Source organism: Heterocephalus glaber, unplaced genomic scaffold (assembly GCF_053883595.1).
Source record: "Heterocephalus glaber isolate CG9 unplaced genomic scaffold, H.glaber_assembly_v1.0 deba00001586, whole genome shotgun sequence".
In the NCBI taxonomy this organism is placed as follows: Eukaryota; Metazoa; Chordata; class Mammalia; order Rodentia; family Bathyergidae; genus Heterocephalus; species Heterocephalus glaber.
In genome coordinates this window covers 20,445,107-20,463,178 of record NW_028258364.1, presented here as the reverse complement: position 1 = coordinate 20,463,178, position 18,072 = coordinate 20,445,107, and the positions used below count along the sequence as shown (strand labels likewise).

Genomic DNA, 18,072 nt, shown 5'->3' with positions numbered 1-18,072 from the left:
CGATAACTTTCAGTAATAACTTTCAATGTGAATGGTCTCAACTCCCAGTCAGAAGATACAGATTGGCAGAATAGATAAAAAATTCAGTGGTATGCTGTAAAGAAGCAACACATTTAATCCCAAAACAGTTTCATACACTAAAAAATCAAAGGGTGAAAAAATAATATTCCATGCAGTGGGAGCCTGAAAGCAAGCAGAGGTAGCTGTCCTATTTTTAGACAAAGTGAAGTTTAAACCAAAATTGATCAGAAGAGGGAAAGAAAGTCACTACATACTGGTTAAACAATACAACAGGAAGAAATAACTACATACAATTTATATATTGAATATTATGTAATGTATATTTACATATGCAATATAAATATTGTATATATATTATATAGTAATACCTTGGTTCACAAATGATTTTGTTTGCAAACAAAAGTGTTTGGCAAATTTTGCTTCTGTTCACAAATGACATGAGGTGACAAACACAACCACAGCCACCTTCCCCACACAAACACAAATGCAACCATCTTCCTCCAAATTGTAAAACAAATTAAGTTCATAAACTGAGGTACCACTGCATACTAATGTACACTGAAAAACATCAACATAGTTACAGTGGGGGATCTCAATACCACACTATCACAAATAGATCAACTAGACCAAAAAAAGAGCAGTTGAATGATATCTTTGTACAAATGAATATCTAGAGTATTCCCCCTCCAACAACACAAGAATACATGCTCTACATGGAGCTTTCTCCAAAATACCCCATAAAGCATGTTTAAATAAATAAATACAAAAGAACTGAAATTATCCCGTATATGTTATCAAGTCACAGTGCAATGAAACTAGAAATCAATGGGGAAAGAAATCACAGAAAATATGCAAATACATAGAGATTAAACAGTGTACTCAAATAATCAGTGGGTCACAGAAGAAATCAAGGAAGAAATTAAACACTTTCTAGAATGAAATAATAATGGCAGTATAACCTACCAGAACCTATAGGACAAAATCAATGAAAGCAGTCCTAAGAGGGAGTCCCTACATCAGAAAAAGTGACCCCAAAATAAATAACCTAATGATGCATCTCAAAGCTCTAGAAAAACAAGAATAACACAAATCCATAGCTAGTACAAGGAAGGAAATTATAAAACAGGAGAAACTAATGAAATTAAGATTTTTAAATGAGACAATAAATCAAAGATTTAGTTATTTATGTCTTTATAAAATAAAATATAATAAACTACAGCAAAAACACTTAATGATAGGACATTAGGATCATATTAAAAATTTACTCCATCACCATCTGTATCAGTTAGCTATTGCCACAAAGTGCAAAACAAAGTCACAACTTAGTTTCATAGAGAAAGCACTTACTCCTCATATATCAGTAGGTTAATATTGGCTGGATTCAGCTGGTTTTAAACCAAGGCAATGGGTTAATGGCCAATTTTGGTCTGCTCCATGTGGGTCTAATTCTGGGACTAATTGACTACTCGAAGCATGTGCTTTTCATAATGTAGCAGAAGCCCAAGAATAAGCCTAATTGCAATCCTTTACTCATGTCATGTCCACCAATCTTTCACTGGTCACGGCAAGTCACGTGGCCAAACCCAAACTTAATGAAGCAGACAGCTGCACCATGTTGGGAGAGGGAAGTGAAATTTGCTGAATAAATCCAAATTGTCACAGCAAGTCTTTTCAACATTATACTAGAAATGCTAGCTTATATAAGTAAGACAAATTGATAGACAAACAAATATTGTTCACACATGATACACATGTGTAATAGAAAATGCAAAATAATTGGCATACCAATTACAAGAGTTTGACCAAGTTGCTAACAAAATCAATATTAAAAAATCTTGGGGCCTGGGATTTAGCTCAGTGGTTCCAGTGCCTGCCTTGTAAGCGCAAGATCCCGAGTTGGATCCCTGGTACCAAAAAAAAAAAAGAAAGAAGAACAACAATATTAAAAAATCTGCTGTGTCTGGTGGTACATGCCTGTGATCCTAGTCCAAGGGAGGCTGAAGCAAGAAGATCAAGTCCAGTGAGGCTAGCCTGGACTACATAGTCTCAAAATACATCCCCCAAATCTATAGCCTAAAGATAACAATAATGTATGATATATTTTAAAAAGCTAGAAGAAAGGATTTTGAATATGCTAACTACAAAGGAATGATAAATATTTCAGTGCTGAGAGTTTAGCTTAGAGATAGAGTGCTTGCCTAGCATGCATGAGGCCCTGGGTTCAATCCCCAGCACTAAATAAATAAATGAAAGATGCTAATCTGACTTGAACATTATGGGTTGCATACATGTAATGAAACATGTATAGTACCGTACCCTATATTCTTCATATGCCAATTTTTACAAAGGAACTACTTAAACTTAAAGCCATAAGAATAATATAAGCACCCAAATGAACCTAACAAAATAAAATAAAACCCAGAAATTACCCACAAATAGGTGGAGATTTAATCATCCCTCCCCCCCAAAATCAATTGCATTTCTATATATCAGCAAATGACAGTAAAAATAAAAGTTTGTGACAGTATTTTATAATATCTACTACCCAGGAATAAATATAACCAAAGATGTGTCACATCATTAAGGAGAAGACTATAACTACTATTGAAATAGATTTTTTTAAATCTACAGGGACATATAGCATATTCATGGATTGGAAAATTATTTTTCCTCACATTGATTTTATAGATTGGATACAATCTATAGAGTCAAAGAATTTATTTTTCCCACCCAGAGTCTATACTTGGAGGGGGATTATGCATATTAAATTGTTCCATAGTATCCAGATTCTCCTGCGATTAACATTTTACCATGCGTGGTAGGTTATTGCAGTGTTAATGGGCAAGCCAAATATCCAAATATATTTAAAGTTTCTGTTCATGTCACTTCTGTTCGTATCATTGGCTAAAGAAAGTTACACAGCCAAACCCAAGACAGGTAATGAGGAAGTATAGACCACTTCCAGGTGGAAAAAGGAAGTGAATATTTGTTGGACAATAATTCAATCTGTCACATCTAGTAAAAACAACAACAACAACAAAAACGCCAAACTTGACTCTTGATAGCTAACCCTATAGAAATGGGTGGTCACTTTATTTACACTGGCATATATGTGTGGGGGCTGAATAATATCCCGTAAAGATAACCAACTCCTAAGCTGCAGAATCTGGAATATGTTACATTGTACGGTAAAAGCGTTTTGGTAGATGTAGGTAAGTCAAGAATTTGAGTATGGGGAAATAATCTGATTATCTAGGCAGCCCCCATGTACTCAGAAGTACATAAGTGGAAGGCAGAGGGAAGTCTGACTACAGGAAAAGATGATATGGTAAAGAAAGCAGAGATTGTGTGGATAGGGGCACAAGCCAAAGAATGCTAACAACCTCTAGAAGCTGAAAGATAATAGATTCTTGCCTCGACCTCCAGAAGAATACAACTAACATAGATAGTACAATTGCGGCTATGGGACCACTTCCTCTCCACTCATCTGAACTTGGGCAACACCCCTCAGCCAACCCTCTCCTTTGTCCTTAGGAAGGCAGAAATAAGAGTAACAAAATCCCCAGGAAATTCCTAACATTCCAGGCCAGGGCAAAAGTGTGTTAGATCTATTGGCATGATATACAATGGCATTTCCTCACCTGGAATGGTTTGTACATATGGACTATATGTCATGCATCTAATTATAACCAAATAAATAATGGGAAGGACATGCACAGTAGATAAAATTGAGATGACTCAGCATCCTGTCAATCAAATTGTCATTTATGTCCTGAAACACCCAATAGGAGGCACCCAAGGTGGGGCACACATCTCCAGAACCTAAGCTTAACTTATTCGTGGTCCATTTCATTCTTCCCACTACCTTGTGCCATTTTTTCTGCTTTTGCTTGCATGAACCCACTTGCTCTGAGTGTACCTTTCCCCATTAACTTCAATAAACTTAGCTGCTGTTTTCTTTACTGCTGTGTACAACATCCAGTTATTTGTTTATAATGCATAAGAACCTGGAACCTATGTCCTGGGAACACATCACCCACTGTACCACAACCTTGTCAGTTCATTTTACCTTTCTGATCTCCAGATCTGTAAGATAATAAATGATGATAATAAACTAATACATATGTGGTAAGAATTCATACCAGCGCTAAAATTAAGCTTGAAACTAGCAACAACTTAAATGCCCATCAAACAACTTAAATGCCTTTAGAATAAATTCTTGTATATTATGTAATAGAATACAGCACAGCACTGATTATCCATGAACTGCTGCTACATGAAACAACATGCAATCCTAAATATATAATATTGGCTAAAGGATGTTACTTATAAAAGAAAACATACTAGATGATTCCATTTTTATACAGTGCAATAATAGATAAACTAGCCATATTACTTAGGGATGCATACTTAACTGGTGAATCTATATAAAAACAGAAAAATAAAAAAGACTTTATCATGAAGGAAAACTCAGGATGGTTGTGAAGGGTATTCGTGGGATTGGGAGGTGGTCCCAAGATGCTTGTAATTTTCTGTTTCTTGAGCTCCACTGTGGTTACTATTGGTTCACTTTGTAAAAATTAATTAAAATATTAATTCACTTTATCACTGTTGTGTATATCCACAGTACAGTGGTGCCTCAGTTTGTGAACTTAATTTGTTTTACAATTTTGGGGAAGATGGCCATGTTTGTGTTTGTGTGAGGAAAATGGCTGTGGTCTTTTGTCACCCTATGCAGAGTTTGTGGAAAGCAAAATTTTGCCTAACACTTTTGTTTGTGAACCTAGTAGTTTGCAAACAGAAGCATTCGTGTATTACTGTATTGCATATTAAAAATACTCCTATTTTTTAAAAGGAAGACAAAAACAAGCAATCCAGATGTCTAATCAAGAGATCTGAAGACCTTTATATCTTACCTTGTTGCTGATAATGGCTTACCTTGTTAAATAACAAAGCACCGTATTGTTTTGCCATTTGCTTTGGATGAAAAATAAAAAATAACTTTATGATGATTCTTGGGCCTCTTGAGTGTTGTTTTTCCAAGGTTGTATTCCCTATCAGATGATACCACTAAAACTTTTGTCATCACCCAGTAAATCTGTACTGTGTCCTACCAGGTGATTCCTTTATATCTCCTTTTGTTACCAGGCAGGCTGACACAGACCTGTAATCCCAGAACTCCAGAGGCTGAGGCAGGAGGATTGCTGCAAGTTTGGGGCCAGCCTAACTACATAGCAAGACCTTGTCTCAAAAGAAAGAAACAAAGAAGAGAGGAAAGAAGGAAGGACAAAAGAAAGAGAGAGAGAGAGGAAAGAAAGGAAGGAAAGGAAAAGAAAGGAAGGGAAAGGAAAGGAAAGGAAAAGGAAAAGAGAAAAACTTTAGTTTCAGGACACAAAAGTTACTCAAGATTGTAATGCCTTTTTCCCTTCCAAAAATTCCTAAGCATCCTGAAAACATACTAAGCCTGCAAATTGGGCTCTGGGCCATGCTTTTCGCCTGTAAATTGTGCTTCCTCCCACATGCCTCCCTCCTCAGTACATCTCTAAACCTCAAACAGATGCAAATGGTTCGCACTCTGACCTAGCCCACCCAATGGGTGGCCTGCCAGATGATAGGAAGACCATGTAAAAACCCCAATCCCAAACCATCATGTACCTTTTCTCTCTCTTTCTTTTCTTTCTTTCTTTCTTCCTTCCTTCCTTTTTTTCTTTCTTTCAATAAACCTTTCTAATCCCTCTCACTCACACAGCCTATGATTTCTGTGATGTCAGTCAGTGAACCTACAACCTACCCCATGGGTGGAGTGACTTGAGGTCTCACATCCTCTTTAGGAGACCTCCTTGGACCCTATCTGATGACAGTGTCACTGTGTGTAGTGATCCGTCACAGTGGTATTTCATCTGAGCCTTGAGAGGATTGAGCTCTTTGTACACCATTTCAATCAGTTATTGGTCAATGATGTGTCCAGAGGTGTGTATTTTCCCTGGTCTTCTATCTTTTTTATTTCTTTGTATGTTTTTTGAGACAGATTCTTGCTATTTAGTTCAGACTGGTCTTGAATTCTCTATGTAATGTAAGCTGGCCTCAAACTTGTGGCACTCCTCCTACCTCAGCCTCTCAAGAGCTGGGATTACAGGCATGCACCACCAGGCCTGGCTTCTCCTGTACTTCTAGTGTGGGCAAAGCTGGCTCTTTTGCTCAGAAGATCATAAAAAAAGAGAGGTGCTGACATGACAATATGAAATCATTCCAGCATGTACTAAAGTACAAAGAATGAAATGCTATATATAATGGACAATGAAGCCACGTAATGCAAGACACTTTTACAGGTAACAAATGGGACAGTGTGCAGTGTGAGGGAATGGAACCTTTATGAGGTGGGCCTGATGGAAGGGAGTTGGATCCTGTGGGTTCCCCTCTCATGAATAAGTGGAGATCAGAATGAGTGGTTTCCTGGAGAAAGAGTTGTTATAAAAAGAACAAGCCTGGCCTCACCCTGCCTCCTGCTTCTGGTCACTCCAAGTGGTCTCTTCTGCATGCACTCCCTGCTTTGTGATTCCGTCCAGAGCTGAGCAGAAGCTGGCACCATGTACTTGAACCTCTAGAGCTGTGAAACCTTTTCTTTACAGAGTTCCCAGCTTCAGGTACAGTATTTTGTAACAGCAACACAAAACAAACTGTTACATCAAGCATGAAGTCAAGAAGAAAAACCACAGCAGTAAATATAATGCAGATCTAATTAAAGCACATAGACTGACGCATGACTTCCCATAGGCTTCCTGATCCTTCTGTTGCCTGTCTTTATTTTGTCTTTAAAAAAAAAGGCTGGGCTTTGTCTTATACTTCTTTCCATCTCTGGTGAACTCATTACTTATCTCTTCAGCATTCAGTTTATAGTCATGAAGTATAGTATATAGCACTAGTCATGCTAATGATCAATTTGGCTTTGTTTGAAAGATGCCATGGAAATTCACTTTCATCTCAGCAGCGATCTCAGACTCTTCCTCTTCTTCCTAAAGGGATCTTCCAGCACCACGATTATGAGATTTTAGGTAGACACCATGACTCTAACACTAACAATGCCCAAATGTATACAGTGCCTCAGATTGGAAGTTCTTACAGATACCACAAGTTACGGCCTGTAAAAATCCAAAGTTTGTGTTAATAACACTGAGTCAGCCTATGCCTATTGGTTCTAAAGACCTCCACTTGCTACTGGACAGTTTTGTATTCAGGTTAACCTCACTCTTACATCCAGGCATAGATCCCAAAAGACAGACTTCAAAAGGTATTAGTGATGCTTTATTGAATACATTAACTGACAATTGTGGTTAATAAATAAAAGGAAACAGTGATATTTTCTTTGATAAATTCATTTTAAAGTATTTAAAAATGTAAGAAGCACTCCACTCAGTTTTCCCTTTCTAACATGTTAAAGTTCTTCATATTCACTCGTAGAATTCCATCCCTAAAGTGATCAATCAAATGCAGTTACTATAGGCATTCATTTGCCATGGTGTACACTGAATGTTATACTTTTCTCTCTTTAAGGCACTCAGAATAAAATAATGCAAAATAATTAGTTTTATTTTTTTTTTTAAAAAAAAAGAAAAGAAAGTCCCAAACTTTCTTACCAAAAAGAATTTAAATTTTCAAATTCCTACCAGAATTTATCTTTTTAGGGTGAAACAAAATAAAAAGGAATGTTTTGGGTTTTATTTTTATTAATGCTCCATCAGCAAAGATTCCCCCATGTATGCCAAATCCTTTTCTGGAAGCTGATTATGTGGCGTAGTCTGTGGGCTGCCTTGACTTCGTCAACTCACGCTTCAGTTGCTCAAAGCACACAAACATAATAACATTCCAGGATGCAAGTCGCAGGAACGAAGGCACAAATCTGGAAAAGCGTGGGCCACCACTCTATTAGTTAGTTTGAAATTCTTAAAGCTAGTAAAGTACAGACAGTTTATGTTTCTTATTTTGCTACTCTTCTGTAGTGAAGATGCTTAAAAGCATCTATTCTTCATCTGTCCTCTGTCAAACATAAAGTTTCCTCTAGAAGTTCCATTCTGCTTCAAAAAACCAAAATCTCAACAATCCCATCTATGCAAATCCATAAATATCCTTCACTGCAACCAAACCAAAGCATAGTTTTCAATAACTCTTTCGTTTTTGTTTTGCTTTACTTGATAACCAGGAGCAAGGAAGCTATGAAAGGAGAAAGCCAGAGGAGCAAGTGAAGAAAGGATGACTAAGTGGACACTGTCCAGAGGCAGGAAGTCAGGATGATCTCCATTTCGGCCACTCTTGTCCTTAAAGAGGCCATTAAGATTTAAATAAGTTTTCATTTGTTTGGCTGTTTATGGTTTTGGGGGGTTATTTTTAAGAATTTTGTTATCTGTGTAGACCAATTGGTTTTTGAATGCCTATTTGCAGCAGTGAAATATTACAAAGGACAAGGATGTCAACAGTTTAATCTGCTTTGCATCTATTCCTAAAAGAATGTAGCCTACAGAAAACACCTCCCGCGGGACTTTTTATTTCACCCCAGATCTCTTGATATATTACTCAGATGCATAGAATTTTTATTGTGAATGTACTATTTTATCCATTTAAAAATGTATAATTTTAAGATGCCTCAAGTGTGTGATTCTATGTATCTGACAACATCATCTGGTTCCACATTCTTGTGTCACCTCAAACAAACTCTGTACCCGTATGTGTCCATCAACAAGTGAATGATAAAGAAAAAATATGTGTACACAATAGAGTTCTACTTAGCCATAAAGAAGGATAAATTTGAGTCATTTGTAGGAAAATGGATACACTGGAGACCATAATGTTAAGTTAAATGAATTTGATACACAAGCACAAACATCGAATGTTTTCTCTTATATGAGAAACCCAAAGTATAAATAATTTAAAGAGTAAAATAAAAGATATGGTAATATGAAATACAGAGATAGACCCTCTACAAATGGGAAGGGGAACTAGAGGTGAAGAGAGGGAGGGGAAGTAGGGGAAGTAAAAAAAATTAAAGTGGGGAAGTAAAAAAAATTACAGTGTGCTATGTACACATACCAAATCCTCACAATGAATGTAATCATTTTGTACAGCAAACATGTATTGATAAACATAAAAAAGAATCTCTGTATCCATTAAATACTAACTTCCCAGGTCCACCACTCTCCAGCCTCAGTAACTGCTCTTCTATTTTTCTGTCCCTTTGCATTGAACTATGCTAAGTACCCCATTTATGGTATGGTAATTGTCTTTTTGTGTATGGCTTATTTTACTGAGTCATAGAATGTTTTCAGTGTTAATCCATATTATATTATGTCTCTCCTAAAAGGTTTTGAAAAGACTAAAATTGTTAAGTGGGTAATGATTAATAACTAGTATAACCATTTTAAGTTAATTTCATAATGTATATTATTGGTATTAATATATCATAAATTCAGATAATCTTGGAACACTTTGAATAATGTGTATGGAACTTATAAATTTTGAGGCATTGCTCTTATTATTTTACCACTAATGTAGTCTTGGGGACCAAACTCGGGCCCTTGCTCTTGCAGGGCAGGAGGCAGAACCACTGAGCTAAATCCCCAGCCCAGCTAATGTAATCTTTATTGGACATGTTCATAAGTTAGTTCATACTATAATTTCTTAGGGAGGTAGTTTCCAATATAATATAATATTACATTATGAAAAATGTAATCTATTGCCCAATAGTGGTTTCTGGGTAAGTGTAGTAATTACCCAAATCACATAATTTTCACCTTTTGGAGGGGGGGTAATACTAGGGATTGAACCCAGCACCTTCACACTGAGCTATATCCCTGGCCCTTTATATATATATATATATTTATTTATAGAGGCAGGGTCTAGCTATGTAGTTCAGGCTGGCCTTGAACTCAGAGGTATGCTCCTGCTTCAGTCTCCAGAATACTGGGGTTACAAGCATGTGCCACAATGTCCAGCACTATTTGTTAAAATTTTGAGACAAGGTCACTAATTCAGTCAGTTACCTAAGCCTGTGCTCCAATTTTCAGTCCTCCTGCATCAGCCTCTGAGAGTTCTGGGATTATAGGAGGAGCTCCCACTTTCACCTGTTGTTTACTTTTCTAGGTCAGTAGCAATGACTTTTCTCTACCTTTGCTTTAATAGAATTTGAAAAACTGAGTCTATCCAGTTAAAATAATGAAAATCAAGTTTTGCTTACTCATAGTCCTCTACTCAGCTTTTTCACTAGTTTATAGATTTCCTTCCTGGACAAGGGCATAATGATTAGAATACGGTCTATTTTTCCAACAGATTGGGGCCGATGGCAAGGTACTGATTTGGAATATACTTCTGGACAAGGCTGGAAACTTTTCTTTTTGGTACCAGGGATGGAACTCGTGTCCTTGCACTTGTGAGGCAGGCAGTGGAACCACTGAGCTAAATCCCTGGCCCTAGGCTGGAAATTTTTACCATCACGGGTTTTTATTTTCTGGCTCAGTGGGATTGGTGAATTGGAAAAATCTGTGGCAAGGAAAAGTTAACACTGAGTCCACTGCATATACCGAGCCTGGTAAGCTACTTGCCAACTCTTTTGATGAGACAGTGTCTCAAAGCACATAAGCACCCTGCACACACCATTAGATATAAGAAGATCATATCCTACCCTTTGAAAAAAGCTGTCCATCGTTCCTTTTTGAGCATGGTCATTGCACAGCTGGGCACACTTATGTACTGTCCTGGTGGAGAATTAATAAATCTAGTTTTCACCACATCCACTGGAGAGGACAGAAGCGTTGTGCAAAACCCAGCGATAAGAGCAGACAGTAAGTGGCAGGGGACGTCATCTAAAACAGAGCAGTGAAGCAGGTCAACACGGACTTTTGGGTGGCTTGTTTCTAGTTACCTGTCAGATCCTTGACAACATGAGGTCAAGATGGATGTCTTGGAAAGAAATAAAATATAGTAAGCAAAGTTATACTTGCACTAGAAGAAGATGGTTAATAGCACACAGGATAATAAATTATAAACCCATTAGGAAAGTAACAGTCTGTTTCCTCTGTGCACCAGGGCCTGGCATAGTGCCTGATACACGGGCGCCTAATGCCTTTTAGTTGCATGAAAGTCATTGTCAAAGGAGAATTTCAATGTGTCTAGAAACTGTTGTTAGAATATTTCTAGGAAGGTATTTTATGGCAGGTGAAATCATTGATGAGCTCCTTGGATAACTGGCTCTTTTGGATACTGTGCAGGATGGACTCACTGCCCGAATTCTAAATAAAGAATACATTTCTAACAGCAGTTCACAGTTTAGTATTAAATGAAGATAGTATTGATATAAAAATGCAGTTGCTTTTTTGTGTTGCAGCAAAACTGCAACACAAACATTTGTTGCAGTACAATTCTTAAAATTTTTTGCTTCTCAAAAAGTTATATCTAATGTTAAAGATCCCTTAATTTTTTTTAAAAGACAAGATGATTTGGAATTAAGGGAAGCTCCAAGATGAAATAATAGAAGTGTAGACGCGTTAATTAGAGACAATATGAAGGTACCTGCTAGTATCTTGTTTCTCACAAGGGCACCCTTCATCAGGTCATATGTTACTAGCTCCGTGCAATTGATGATAATATTTCTCAATAGATTGGGAGTAGTCCCTGGAGAAAAAACAAAAGACTATGTTAATTCTAGCTTATGATAAGGTATTCACTGGATATGTGTGTTTTAAAGATGATAAAAATCCACCTGGTAGTTACCTTTCCAAAGACTTTTCAAGCTTTCTGTTGTTGCTATAATTCGGTAAGCATTGTAAGTCCCAGTGTAGCGTGGTTTGAGGCCATGTAGTTGGCTCTGTGCTTGGAGTCTGACTTTCACGACCTCTGTGGGCTGCCCGATGAATACAGCCACTCCTCCAGTGGTTAAGCCAGCTGCGATCCTACTTCCCAAACTAGGTGTTACTATCCAGAGAAAAAAAAAATATTAAGAAAACCCCAAGACCCCAAAAGTATCCCTGTGTCTTTTTAATTTGTAGTGCTTAGTATTCTTATATTCATATATCTTTTCTACTTCCCTAATCTTTGTTCATATTCATTATGTACTAAAACCGTAGTTGGGTAGAAGATTCTGGTTGTCTGGTTTTTTTCAAGTAAGACTTTTAAGGGAAAAAAATGCTGCCTATTTAAACAGTGGCCTAGTCCTTTTTTGGTATTTAGCTTAGTTCTTTCCTGTGTTTAACTGTGTGTCATCCGTGTCGGTGTCATGTTGTCCCCCTCCCCGTCCCTCCCCTCCCCGTGGGGGGAGGGGGATCGACCTTGCACTTGCAAGGCGGGCGTGGTGCCACTGAGCTAAATCCCTGGGCCTTAACTGTTTTTCAATAGTTCCAACCTGGAGGGGATAAGTCACTATGCTGTTTGGTTTTCCTCTGATCAATGAAAATATTTATCATTAGATTTAGTGGTCTTAAGAAAAGTCCAATGGAAAAATTGTCTTAATATGGATATCAAGTAATATTAGGCTAGCAGGGAATAAAAAATTAGAAGAAAAAAGCTGAGAAAGTGATTTGTGTCTTGAAATTTTGAAAAATGAGCTTATATTGCCCAAGACAGATATCATTCAATAAAATATATATTTATTCCTGTATGGGACTATAAAATTATGGTTCAGTAATATCTACTCATCAAGGACTCTAATTCTAATAATCTTTCAAATTCTGCTTCCTAACTTTGAGAGAGGGATAAATAGAGAGCAAAATAAAAGATAGATAATAGGAAGTAGGGAGGTAGATCTTCCCACTTTTCTGGCCTCATATGCCCACCTTCACTGAAAAAAAAAAAGATCCTCTCTGAGTGTATGTACGTGACCTTCACATGGGTTGAAAGGTCTTTTCTCTCTATCTTGCTTGGATTCTCCCACTGGTCTTTTAAGGCTGGATTCAGGCACTCAATCCTCAGGGAACTCCCTCATGGCCCTGCTCCCACAACCACATCAAATACTCCTCTTCAAGTGCCCAATGTCCTGTGTTGCCTTGCAACACGGCATGTGCAATAGTATGAAGCCAACCCTTACCTGCTGCCCTACCAGCCCCATACTCTGAATGGAGGGTACCTGTCCAGTGTGACAACTGCAACCTGCCCATCTAGCATGGTTTCTGGTACATGGCAGTTCAATAAAACTAAATAAATCAAATAAGCATAACGTAGAGTACTTCTAAAATTTTTCTAATTAATTTGGAGCTCATATTTGGGGAAGGGGGGTGTTCAAATATTTCTTTTTTTTTTTTTTTTTTGCCAGTTTGTTATGAAGACCATTACTACGTAGTTACTCTTTTGAGGGTGTTGGTTTTTTGTGCTAGGATTGAACTCAAGGCCTCCCAAATGCTAAGCAAGTGCTCTAGCCACTGAGCTACACCCCAATACCCCCGTGTTATTTCTTTTAAAACAGAGCTGAGCCCTGGGCATACTCGTCCCTCTCAGGAGCACTCGTTGCTTACTATCTTTCTCCGAGGTGTAGAACTCCTGGACCGTGTCATAGAGGCCGATCCTGAGAGAGGCGAAGCTTATTTGCCTCTGCAGGCCCGCGGGCAGCCCGCTGTATAGTTTCATGGGCCCTTCGGTCTTTGCCAGAGTGGTGATAGTTCCCAGGGCACCTTTATACTGAATACCGCTGGAGATCTGGCTTTCGCCTTGAATCTAGAAATGAGAAAGGTGCAGGTGAGAGGGAAGTGAAACACCGAGTCCTGGTGAGGAAAAATCTACGGTGGCATCAGATGTCCTTACAGAGAAGCCTTAAGCCAAGACTTTTCTCATTGTGCTATTTTCAGCTGCCCTCTCGGCAACCTCTTACCCATCCAGCCCCATGTCTAACTATGGGGAGGGGACCGATGCGCACTGCGACAGCCCACCTCCACCCACCCTCACTCTCAGGACCCCCTACGGCAACTGGTGGGGAGTGCACCTTGCAGAATCAAAGAAGCGGAAAAGCGCTTGGCTTCAAAGTCTCAGCTTAGAAAGCACCGCGCACCCAGATTTGACAGGTGGTCAACCCAGCATCTCTGGCCTTTGTGGTCCTTTCATTAATCCTGGAGTAAGTTCCAGTTTCCAATCTAAAGCATCTCATCCTGGGACAGAGCCAACTTTTTTTTTTTTTTTTTTGAAGGTGGCCACCTGCCCTCCCTAACGAGAAAATAGCAAAACCAAAGCAGGGAACCAAAGGCACGCGAACCACAGTGGTCCCCTCTTGGTCCTGACCCTCCGCGCCCTCCACGCCTGGCTCGCTACCTGCAGGCGGACTTTGGCCGTGTCCAGCGGAAAGGTGATCACATCGGCCAAACAGGCCGCCACTCCGGCGGAGAAGATCTTGACCCCCATGGTGGGGTGCACCTCCGACGCCGTCGGGCTCACCATCGTCCCTCAAGGAGCCAAACAGAAAGAGCAAGAGGGCGCCAGCCCCGAAGGTGGAAATCCCTTTCCTCTTTCCACGTCCCCTGGCCCGCGCAGGAAACCCGCTCTCTGACTCCTGGACCTCGCAGAAGTGGTGGCGGGAGCTGAGTCGGCTGGTCTGGTCCCCACGCAAAGGATGGGAGGATCGCTGCGCCCCCGCCTTCCGCGGGGACCTTTATGCCCGGCCGCACTGGGCCGGGCTGCGGAGGTCTCCCAGGACCTGGGCGTGGGAACGGGCAGGGCGTGCTCGGGTGCCTCTCACCCCGTCCTGCAGCCGCACTTCACTCTGGAGTCCTGGCCCGGCACCCTGCCGTCTGCGCCAAGCCCCGCGCGTCACCAGGAGGGCACACGGGCATCCCTCGAGCCTTGGCGTGGGTGGCACCTTCCGCCACACTTTAGCTGTGCAGCCTTGGCTGGCTGGGGAGCTCCCGAAAGAAGCGCGATCTCAGAGAGCAGCGAGCCTGAGCTCCCTAAGGACCCAAGAGTGGGCCGCTCCTAGCCCCATCCTCGGGCTGCTGAGGCTTACAGCTATCTCTGCTTCCCTTTCCTCTCTTTCTAACTTGACCTACTCCTTGCTCCCCCCATTCTTTTCCGACCGCCGAATTCAGACTCAAGAAAATATGATGCAAAACCCAAGAACATTCTGGACTTTCAAAAGAATAAGTGTTTTGTGCGTCAGTTTTTGTAGGAAGATGTCCAAAGAGATTACAGACAACCTAAAAAGCAGCACTTTGAAGTGCTGCAGCACTCCACAAAACGAAATAACCTTTGCACCTTTTAATCACCGTTTGTAGGAGGTGCGGTGGAAGGGACACCGGCTGGTGACTTGACTCCAGAGGCAGCTTCGGCCACCTCACCAGTTCCGTGACACCGACAAAGCCATCTTTACTCTACCTTGTTTTCAGTCTCCTGTAAAATGTGTTTCCAGAGCTGTCCCAGGTCTGATATCCTGCCGCTCTAATCCTGCTATCTATAGAAATAAATCACTGTAGACAGGGTAGACATTTTCCTACTTCTGTTTCATTACTACTTGTTTGCAGTGCATAACGACAATTACAGTTAACCTGGGGAGTTGGTGCACATGCAGAAAGCATTCCGATTCCTCTCCTCCCTTTCTTTCATTCCCTACTCTCCCCTCCCTCTTTGTTCTTAACAGTTCTTAGTCCCTTTCTCATTTGCAAAAGCTCTACTTTCACAATTTCCCCCCTTCCATTCTTTTTTTCCCATTCCCTTTCCCTTCCCTCTTCCCTCCCTCCATCTCTTATTCCTTTATCAATTTGAAAATGATCTCCCTACTTCCTACTTATTTATTTTCTTTAAGTCTTCATTTTTTTGTATTAAATTCTTTTATTGGTACCTTGTAGGTATACAACACATTTACATTTCTCATTGGGAATTGTACCTTTATATAACGCATCTTGGTTCTTATTTTCTCCCCATTCCTAGCCCTCCCTTCACCCCCTCCACCCTTCCCTATTTACAAAGACTTTATTTCCATTTTTTCCATTTCTCATCATTTTTTCCTTTCCCTTCTTTCCTTTCCCCTGTGCCTCCCACGACCCCTACCCCTTTGGACCTTTTATTCCTATTTTACATTATCGATTATTCATTCTAATCATTGGTACATTTTAGGTATACAATATAATGACATTCATCACTGGAAGTTTGCACCTTTACATAGTCTCTCTTGGTTCTTGTTTTTTACCCTTGCCCAGCCTCCCTTCAACCTCTCCAGCCCTCCCTATTTACAAAAATTTTGTTCCTATTTTTCCATTTTCTCATATTAATCCCATTCCCTTCTATCCTTTCCCTTAGCCCTCCCACTTCCTTCCCCTTAGCCCCTTTTCTTCCTATTTCACATGACCTATTATACATTTAGTCCTTATTTACACTTCCAGTTTCTCACATCAGAGAAACTATTTGGTATTTATACATGTGTGTCCTATTTATTTCACTTAAGAGTATTGCTTCAATGTGCATCCACTTAGATATAAATGTCTCTAATTTCTCATTTTTGATGGCTGAGTAGTACTCCATTTTATAAAAAAACCACATTTTCTTTATCCAGTCTCCAGTTGATGGGCATTTGGGCTGTTTCCAAGTTTTAGCTATTACAAACTGTACTGCCATGAACATGGGTGCACATATATCACTGTGGTATGATTCTTTTAATTCTTTGGGGAAGATCCCCAGCAGTGGAAAAGCGGGGTCAAATGGGATTTCCAGTCCTAGTTCTTTGAGGTATCTCCATACTGATTTCCACAGTGCTTGTACCAGTCTACACTCCCACCAGCAGTGGAGCAGGGTTCCTCTTTCCTCACAGCCCCGCCAGCATTTGTTATTGGTTGATTTCATGATGGCAGCGATTCTTTCTGGAGAGAGGTGGAGTCTCAGCCTTGTTTTCATTTGCATCTCTCGAATGACCAGTGATGTTGAACATTTTTTCATGTATTTATTTGCTATTTCTACTTCTTTGTGTGAGAAATGTCTGTTCATTTCAGATGCCCATTTTTGGATTGGGTCTTTAAATTTGGGAGGTCTGATCTTTTTAAGTTCTTTATAGATTCGTGATAGTAGACCTTTGTCTGAGGAAAAGCAGGTGAAGATTTTTTTCCCACATTGTGGATTGTCTCTTCACACTGCTGGTGGTTTCTCTTGCTGTGCAGAAGCTTTTTAATAAGAAGAGATCCCATTTGTTGATTGTTTGTGCTAGTTCATGGGCAACTGAGGTTTTATTCATAAAATCTTTTCCTACACCGATGTCTTCAAGAGTTCTACCAAACCTCTGTTCCAACTGTTTCAGAGTTTCTATTTTAATATTTAGATCTTTAATCCATTTTGATTTTAGTTTAGTGCATGGTGAGAGATACAGGTCTAGTTTTAATCTTTGGCAAGTTGAAGCCCAATTTTTCCAGCACCATTTATTAAAGAGGCTATCTTTCCTCCAGTGAGGGTGTTTGGCTCCTTTATCCAACAGGAGATGGCTGAGTGTGTCTGGCATTGTTTCTGCATCTTCTAATCTGTTCCACTGGTCCTCAAGCCTGTTTCTTTGCCAGTACCATGCTGTTTTTATCACAGTAGCTTTGTAGTAGAGTTGCAGGTTGGGGATTGTGATACCCCCTGCCATGTCTCTGTTACCTAGAATTGCTTTTGCTATTCTGGGTCTCTTCTTGTTCCAAATGAATTTTTGGATTGTTTTCTCGAGGTCTATGAAGTATGCTGCTGGGATCTCAATTGGAATTGCATTAAATCTATATAGCAGTTTTGGAAGTATGGCCATTTTCACTATATTAATCCTTCCTACCCAGGAGCAGGGGATGTCTGCCCATTTTCTTATATCATCTTCAATCTCTCTTTTCAGAGTGCCATAGTTTTCAGAGAAGAGGTCTTTGATTTCTTTCATTAGGATGATTCCTAGGTATTTCAGTTTTTTGGATGCTATTGTGAAAGGAATTATTTGCCCTATTTCTCTCTCAGTGAGTCTGTCATTGGTGTAGAGGAAAGCTATTGATTTTTGTGTGTTGACCTTGTAACCAGCTACTTGACTGAATTTGGTTATTAAGTCTAGAAGACTTTTGGTGGAGTTCTTGGGGTCTTCTATATAGACTATCA

General features: G+C 39.7%; 1 protein-coding gene across 1 annotated transcript; it reads right to left on the bottom strand.

Annotated features, from left to right (window-relative positions):
• Positions 1 to 7,305: 7,305 nt before the first annotated feature.
• Ucp1 (uncoupling protein 1) lies at positions 7,306 to 14,890 on the bottom strand. Its single transcript, XM_004875407.3, has 6 exons — positions 14,299 to 14,890; positions 13,512 to 13,710; positions 11,779 to 11,979; positions 11,578 to 11,679; positions 10,691 to 10,871; positions 7,306 to 7,918 (listed from the first exon to the last, which is right to left on the bottom strand). Exons 1-6 carry the CDS (start codon positions 14,422 to 14,424, stop codon positions 7,804 to 7,806), a joined length of 924 nt encoding a protein of 307 aa, XP_004875464.1. The 5' UTR covers positions 14,425 to 14,890; the 3' UTR covers positions 7,306 to 7,803.
• Positions 14,891 to 18,072: the final 3,182 nt, after the last annotated feature.

Bases quoted from the DNA above. Each gene is read 5' to 3' on its own strand.
- Ucp1 (XM_004875407.3), bottom strand. From the start codon at position 14,424: ATGGTGAGCCCGACGGCGTCGGAGGTGCACCCCACCATGGGGGTCAAG. The intron at 10,872-11,577 runs GTACCTTCATAT...GCTCTGTTTTAG, and splicing joins GAGAAACAAGATACTAGCAG to ATGACGTCCCCTGCCACTTA. The intron at 7,919-10,690 runs GTAGGATATGAT...ACGCTTTTCCAG, and splicing joins TGGACAGCTTTTTTCAAAGG to ATTTGTGCCTTCGTTCCTGC.